The following is an 8,776-nucleotide window of genomic DNA, read 5'->3' as shown; positions in this document are numbered from 1 at the left end:
AACTTGCTCATCTCGTTATAGTAATTTGTTCCACGTTATAATTTGCTTGGTAAAATTTTATTAAAATTGGTATAAAAAAAAGAACAAAATTAAATTTTTTAAAAATTACTTTGAGGTGCACACCCCTATGCTACAAACTACTTCTGTGCCAAATTTCATGAAAATCGGTCAAAGGGTCTAGGCACTGTGCACATTACAGATATCCAGACATCCAGACTTTCATCTTTATTATTAGTAAAGATAAAATTAAGAGACCAACTAAACATATTTACGTTTTCACACAATTAAACAAGATTTTTAATAGCAACAACATATTTTATTTATAACTGTTGAATCACACATTACAAGGAATCTTATTGGATTAGAAAAATTATCAACAGCATAAATAATAAATAATTTCAACATCATAAAATATTGCAGATTTTTAGGATTAATTGTGTGTCACTCTAAAACGTAACAAATAGCTGATCCAAGACCTAAATTATCATCTTCAAAAACAGGAATTGCTTTATTTCCTTGAATATTTGATGGAAATAAAATCTTATCTTGGACAGAAACTGGGATAAAATTTTTGCCATTTTGACTAAGTTGGTGACAATCTGAAAAAAAATGAATAAAACTAAAAATAATAAAACATACTAAAAGTATTAAAAGTTTAAATCACTAATGCAGTTATACAGAAGATTAATTGACTGCAAGCTTACTTAACTACAATAAATGTATATCATTAAAAAAAATCAAATCATCATGGAAACACATTTCAAACAGGAGATAAACAATATTTCACAACCTCTACTACACCACTTTTAGTTAATGAATTGAATGATTTAGCAATGAAATAATAAGATTCTAAAATATGAAAATGTGCACGACATGTTACTTAGCTATTCTGGAAAATTTAAAAGAATGTTCAGGCTAATATTTTTTTTTACTTATTTCTAAATTAAAACCCAAAACAACCCTGAGGGCCTCATTTTATATTGAAATGAATCACACAAGCAAAAAGACACATAAAATTTAAATGCATTAAAATATATATATATCTCGTAGGAAAACACTGAAAAAGAAAGGTAATCACTAAAGCATTTTTCTCGTCGCAACAGCAATACCAAAAGAGAAATATTTTAAATTCTTTTTAAAGAATGGCTTGATAAAATCAATAACATTTTTTTGCTAGCAAATAAAAAATGGCAACATATAAAAAATATAAATACTAATATTATCATTTTCTTGTTTATTGAGATTATTTAGAAAATATTTTACTACTAAAATACATTACTTCTTTTAAATAGCTCTTGATTTTGTATCATGTTTTAAGAAAGGTAAAAACATTTCTCAATGACGAAACACCCGACCTCATCAAATATGGTGGACCCAACGGTTATTCATTTAAGCAGGACTGACAGTATAGCTAAAATATTCTTCACAAATTTAAAATTAGCTATTTTTCTTCCTTTCCTTTCATGCATATATCGCAACTTGGCAAGGAAAGTGACAGAACTCAAAATTTAAGGCTCTTCCTTGCCACAAAACTTGCAAGTAAGCTTACATAACAAGTGCATGGTGATGATAGTAAAATAATAAAATCAATAGTGACAAATCCTTAACTTTTGCTAAGAAAAAATTTCCAAGTTTGTACAATTGATTTAGACAACAAAAATTAGCCAGTAAACAATGCATCATTAATATTATTTTGCTCATATTATACTATTTGAGACAAAATCACTTAAAACTACTATTGCATAAAAAACCTTGATTTTCCAAAATGCTGTTTTCTTGAGTTGAATCACTATCCTTGCCAGGGTGCAATATTTTTAAACATGAAATAAATATCTAAACAATATGTAAGTAAAAACATTACTTTCAAATGAAATAACAGAGCTAACCTTTGTTATCAATATAAAAACAGTCATTTGAATCTCCTTTTGTAAACAATTCGCCTTCATTAGCTTCAGATTCGAGTTCTTGACAAGCATTGTGATCAACAGTTTGAGCATCATAAATTTGTTTGACATAGTTAAAACTTAGATCTTGACCTCCCTGATTAGATGTACTTGAATCATTTGTTAAACTCGTTGCTGCATTTAACAAATTGTCATTACAGCTTTCAACACTTTGTTCGCTGAAAACAATCAAACTTGTTTTAATGAAGCATTTTAATAAAAATTCAATGAGTACTAAAAAAGCAAGTTATTAAAAAAAATAAATAACTATGAATCTTTTCTTTTCAGTAATCACTAGGCACATACATGCTTTCCCTTCTGCCAAGGATCAAAATAATGTTAGCTTTTACATAGTGCTTAATGTACAAACTTCAGCCTTATTGTTTTACTTAAAATCACTTTATATTAACATTTCTTTGCTAAGCATATTTCAAAATTTTACTTATAAATATGAAATGCAAAAAGGTTTTTCTAGTGGTCTAAGGAAAAAAGTACTTCCTCCAGGCTTCTTTAACACGGCGCTTCGACTTGCCCCTTTTTAAGCTAATGTTAAATGTGCCGTCCTTGCCCGTTAGAAGTTTAGGCAAAGCTTCAACACAAAAGCAAACTTTTTTGTTCACACGAGTCTAGAAACTTAACTCCCTTGTTTCACTTCCACTCGAATTGATAAGAATATAAATTTGAATGTTTTTAGCATAATTTTTAAAACTACACATAAAAAAGGTTTTCCTTAAAAAAAATAATTACTCTCAAAAAATACTTAGATTTGTATGCATATAGTATCAAAAAGTAAAAAATAAAGCACCTTTTCTATTACAAAATTTCTATCAAAAGTGCTCTTTTTATCGAATAAAAATGCACTTCTATAAGAAAGCGCCCTGCCAATTTTCGGCCAAGCTAAAAAATAAAATACAGTAAGCATACAGAAATGCTCTTATATAAGTAGCTGGTTAATGATTTTCAATAGAAAATCATGCTTTGATGAACTGATATCATATAGTTAAGATGGAATTTTTACTCTTTTAATAGTTGTACCAGCACTGTAGGGAAAAGATTCAACATTCAATCAACCTGAACAACTTACGTGTCTTTAATTACAACTTCTTTGTCATCTGCATTCACAGAAGGTTTAGCTTCAGTGAGGCTTTGAATATCAAGACACGTCATACTTTCAGATTTCTATTTTAAGAAATAGAAAGAGTGTTTGAAATAACATGATATTAATATTTCAATCGAAACAGAAACATAAACCAAATAAAGTAGATACAAATGCATGTTGAGTATGTTGAGGAAAAGATTAAATCCTTTTAGTTTCATGGAAATTTAATCAAAGGAAAGTACCAAAAAAGCAGAATCGTTTTTCTTAATCTTCTGTCTAAGACATCAAATTGTTTTCCACTTAAAACTTCACATGGACATTGAAAACACAAGGCCCTCATCAACACATTTCATTTGGCCCTAGGGAGAAAAGGGACCTAAAATCAAAAAAAAAGGGGGGGGGGACCTTTATCTAGACAATAACAACATAGCTGTAAGTAGACATATTGTTGGAATGTTTCCTCAAGGGGTGAAAATACAGTTGAACCTCCACATATTAAACTTCCAAAAATCAAAATTTTTAATACAACAAATTTTCAGCCAATAGTTAAGCAAGAGTGAACAGCAGGGAGAACCTAGTGGCGCTGGCTCCGACATTGAAAATTTTAGCACCATGGTGCTTTAAAAGCCTTTATTGTCCTTTGGAAAGTGTGCCTGCTTATGGGGTGGGTAACCCTTCTAAAGTATTTGCACATTCAGATCAAAGATCAGCATTCTGCGATAGAAAACACCTATCGACCATGCTAGAATAATAAGTACTCCATCGACCTAAAGCCATCGCCGATTTCATTGTGATGACAAAAACATTCATCATCAAAATGACAACAGCAAGCTGAAGCATGGTTAAAAAAGACCAAATAAATTTTTAAAAGTTATGAAGAATTTAAAGCAAAACTCAGTCCAAAAAACTTCACCTCTTGTTAGAAGATTGTTTTAAATTATTTAAAATCCGAAAACAAAGAGAAAATAAAAAAAGCCAAGAAGACACAATTTTTTCCAAGCCAGCTGATCTCAAATTTAGCTCAAATAAAGCCAATCTGGCAACCCTGCGTCCCCCATGTGGGGAACTGCTTGCTTGGTTTCGAATCTGAACAGACGCCAACAGCCGTCTCTTATCATTGGATAGGAGCAAGGGCGTCATTGCATTGTCATGGCAACATCCCTAATTTCTTGCCCTGCATGGGCCGCAGTGTGGATTTCACACTCCTTGCATAGGGACAGGGCCCGATTTAAATGCAAGCCCATGAAGCGCAAGCTTTGTGGCACCATAGCTTGGTTGGTCAACAAAAATTTTCAAAATGAATGTTTTCATTTGTTTTGCACTATAAAAAAATTTCTAAATATTTTTTATACTAGTGTAAGTTTAAAAATTCAATTGTTATTACTGGCTCTGTTTTAACAAAGCTTATGAGCTCAGCAGAAAACTAACTCTCTCCCAAGGAGTGAGAAAACTACATTGAGTGACATCTAGCATAGGATGAGACCACTCAGATATCACTCCATGATAGTACGGAGCGCACTATTACTGCTTAAGGTATTTATTTTGTTTCAGTTCAATTACAATATTTCAAGATGTTTGAATCTTTTGTAATTGTTTATTTATTAGTTTTAAATTACAAATACATTGATTCAGAAATTAAATAGCTTCAGAACTTCTTTTCCAAGAACAATTTGGGGCATTTGGAAACATTTCTAGGCCCCCAAAAAATAGCACTTTTTCTCTTTTTGAAAGAAATTGACCCGTTTGGGGAAGGAAAAGACATTGTTCAAGGTATTCAGTGACACTATCAAAACATAATATATTTACACTTTTGGTTTACTGTAGCCTATAGCCATGCAAATGTCAATGGGATCAACCTAAAGAAAATCAATGGTGTAGATTGCACCAGATTTTTTTTTGGGAGGGGGGGAGGTCTCGATTTATTTTATTTTTTTAGATGGTACGCTATTTTCTAGGGGGATGGGAACCTCTGCAATAAGAAAAAGATGTGCAATTGAGCACATTCTTCAGTTCTGCAAGTCACGGGGTCCCCCACAGGTTTGTTGTGCTTACAGTCCTAAAATTTCTAAATCTGGCCCTGCCTGGGGATACGTTTTCCAGGGAAATAGCCATTTGAGCGACTAGTAAATGTTTTTTAAACTTATTTTCAGTAAAAGTCACGATAAGGAAAAACTTATAATTCATGCTTCCTGTCAATAATGAGCATACAAATGAGAAATGAAAATTTATTTTGGAGTGGTCAAGCTCTGCTGGGGCGGACCGCATGTCACTGCTGATAGTTGTTCTTCATTCTTAAATCTACTAGGCTTCAGTGAAAATCTAAAAATTTCTAAGCCATTGAAAAAAGAAATGCTATAGGTGTTTGGAACAATAGGTCTTTGAATTCAGTTTGTAAAACATGTTCCTGATGAAGTTTTAAGCGAACTGAATAAATGTAAACATTTATTTGTTGAATTTTATGGGAAACTGGCTATTGAGCAAAACGTTTGTTGGTTTATTTTTTAAAAAAATACAACTATGATCATTGTAACCAATGTCTGTCAAGTAAATATCAATTTAGAGATGGTTTGTATTTGAATGCAAAACTAGAAAGAACAAAATGAGTTTTTTCAAGATCTAGTTAGGACAATTTGAAAGCACAAAAATAAACAAGTGCAGGTTTGGCTTCAGTTCAAATAAAAAAATTTTAGTATAAGACAAAAACTTTCATGCCACACAATAAAAGCTTTAAAATCAAATCATCATAGAGTGGGCAGTAAAGATCAGATTGACTACCACTAACCTAAAATAACAATAAAAGAATAACATTTAAAAGATAAAGAGTCGGTACTTTTAAAAAATTAAAACTTCCTTTAGAGTTTTGTTTGATGGTGTTATCAGGAAATGTGTGATGAAATATTTGGGCGAATGCTTGTTTGCTTTACCCAAGCCATGATTTTTGAGTCTTTAATGTACAAACAAGTTCAGCACAAAATACAGCATTTTTAGTTACATGCAATTTAAGAGTGCCAATATAAGAAGCTGTAGATTTGCAAATACCAGTCCTGATTGATGTGGTCGATTATTTAACAACTTGAATTGATTTTTTTAAAATAATTTCTTAAATTAAAAATAAAATTTAAGCATACGTCAAAACAGATTCCAATTTCGAAAATAATTTAAAAGATTTACAAGCAATTTCTAGTGCATCCAAAGCATCTTGAAAAAAATAAAAAAAAAAACAATCATGGCATTGGTGATACGATTCTTACTAGAAGCTATTGTTTATGGCCAACGTTGCGTCCAAGGGGAGGGTTTTAGGGGTTAAACCCCTCCAATTAGGAAAAAAATAATAAAAAGCAACATGAAAAAAATGACATTTAACTTGACTTTAGTTTTAATGTTTGTGTAAAATGCTCTTTTTTTCAATCATTTAAAAAAAAAATCTGCAATTAACGAGTATCCACTTTTTGCCGACTAAAACTGTATTTTGGAAAAGTAATGGCGAAAGAACCACCAAATAGCCTGACAATACAAAACATCCATTACGGAAATATTGCTTTGTATAAGGAGGTTTTGATGAATCTAGCTGCTATAAAGATGCATAGTTTGGGGTTCGGTAATATAATTTGCGTCAACAATATCTCTTAAAACTAAACAATGTTACATAACATAAAATCTGGTGTACAACCTGACAAAGGAAAAAAATTATGTTCATTGTTTAATACTTTTTGCAATATGCGATGAAGTGAACAGATAAAATGGTTTGATTCAAAAGAAGCTGTAAAACTACATTATGGTCACTAGCGCAGCCTGAATTTACCTAACTGGGGAAATGGGGGGAGGGAGATTGCAAACATTTATACATGTATATTATACTCTTGAAACCCCTCCCTTTGTGAAATCCTGCACATGAACCTGTTTATGGCAACCATTACTTTGAATTGGGCTCTCATTAAAAGTTAGAAGAAAATAATAATTGGGGGGGGGGGGATAAAAGGAAGAAAAGTGACCAGATTTAAAAAAAAAAAAAACAAAAAGGAAAAACTTTTAAGGAGATAGTATTTTTGGGAATCCTAAATGGTCCCTAAGTTAAAGAAATAAAAAGGAATTATTGTTTATAAAGGAATGAGATTGAATTTATAAGGCCAGAAAAACTGAACAACTATAAGAAAATGATCAATTTTTAACAAAGAACATAAAAATATTTTATCCTAAATTGAAAAAAATAACAGTATTGATGTTTGAACATTGAAAAACATACATTATGAAGCAAGTCTTGAGCTTCCAACCACCAGTTTTCCACATCCCTCTCATGTTTCCTATTAATAAACATTTCTAGAATTAATGAAACTTTTAAGTTATTAAGAGAAATGTGTTAAGTTTGTATTTTTAATCAACTTCCAATGATAATACAGTAAAACCTGTAAAGTTGACCACCCTTGTAAGTTAAATACCTGTCTATGTTGACAACCAATGTGCACCAAATTTGGCCGAGGTTCATATAACAAATCTTTTGTAAGTTGACCACTAAAGTACTGCACCACAAGTGGTCAACTTACACAGGTTTTACTGCATTGAAAAAAATCATTTATGAGTTACTTAGAATGTGTGGAGATAAAAAATACCTATGATGTTTCTTTTTTCCTTTTTTGCTTCTTCAAAAATCTTGCAACAAATAATTGTTTCCCTCAGGCAATACCAAAAACAGCACCAAATTTTTGTAGTAAGCTATGTGTGTTGCACTTATTGCAAGCCTTATTGCAATACTGCCATGCTAGGCACCAAAGTCGTATCTACAGACGAGTTTAAAATGAGCGATTGCCATTTAAAGTTTTGCACCTCTATGTATTTGATTCAAATGCTACTTTTTTAGATTATTTTTCAAAAAATTTGATGACAAATGATCAGAAAGCATTGTAATTTGATGAAATATGTGACAAAAAAATTACCTGGTGACCTTAGTTCAAAATTTCTTTTTCATTGGTAGAAAAAGCCCTTTAGAACTACAGAAGATAAAAATGTTCATGTGGAACATATTATAACTCTTAAGGCCGAAAAATTGGTTATTTTTCAATAATTAAAAAAAATTAAAACATTTGACTAACTAAAATTATACTATTTAATGTCAGTGGCATTACTAATCATATATAGGTATGTGTGTAAATGCTAACCTCCCATTAGCTCCTAGAATAGCATTAGGATACATCATATACCATTAAGAAGTCAACGTAATCTTGTATTGGCTCTGACGTACATTATGCTTGACTCATGTTGCAAGACAAATAGACTTTTTTTTTTCAAATTAGAATATTTAAAAAAATCAAAATGGCCTAGAATTTTTTTTTAGTTACATAGAAGGGTAGAAGAAACAGTAAAAATGTTTTTAATTTACAAGATATGAAATTTATAAATACTAAAAAAATTAATTTTTCAAGTCTCACGTTACATAGAATCCAATGATTGACTTCTTTCAAATATTTTAAGGAGAAATTTTAAAACAATCTGCAATAACGGTCTACTTATGGAATGACTCTTTCGGAAAAAGTAATTAGTTAGCAAAAACAATAAAAATATGCTCTTTTAAAATTGCTCCTAGCAGAGAACAAATTCACCCAAATGTGAGTTCATAAAAAAAATTTCTTACAAAATGAAAATGGTTCACCTGGAGTTACCAGATACTACAGTGAAACCTGTGTAAGTTGACCACTTGCGGTGCAGTACTTTGGTGGTCAACTTATAAAGGGGGTAATGA

The 8,776-nt window shown here is 31.0% G+C and overlaps 1 protein-coding gene across 1 annotated transcript; it reads right to left on the bottom strand.

Moving 5' to 3' along the window:
- Positions 1–307: 307 nt before the first annotated feature.
- LOC129225740 (uncharacterized) lies at positions 308–7,343 on the bottom strand (the record flags this gene model as incomplete). Its single annotated transcript, XM_054860238.1, is given in 4 exon segments — positions 308–599; positions 1,887–2,122; positions 3,028–3,122; positions 7,286–7,343. Coding segments are annotated over 4 exon segments (547 nt in total), but the record flags the coding sequence as incomplete, so codon positions are not given.
- Between the last annotated feature and the right edge of the window lie 1,433 nt (positions 7,344–8,776).

The sequence above is a fragment of the Uloborus diversus genome, chromosome 7 (genome assembly GCF_026930045.1).
Source record: "Uloborus diversus isolate 005 chromosome 7, Udiv.v.3.1, whole genome shotgun sequence".
NCBI classification, from domain to species: Eukaryota; Metazoa; Arthropoda; class Arachnida; order Araneae; family Uloboridae; genus Uloborus; species Uloborus diversus.
The sequence above is the reverse complement of the archived record's forward strand: the minus strand, read 5'-3'. Positions and strand labels throughout refer to the sequence as shown.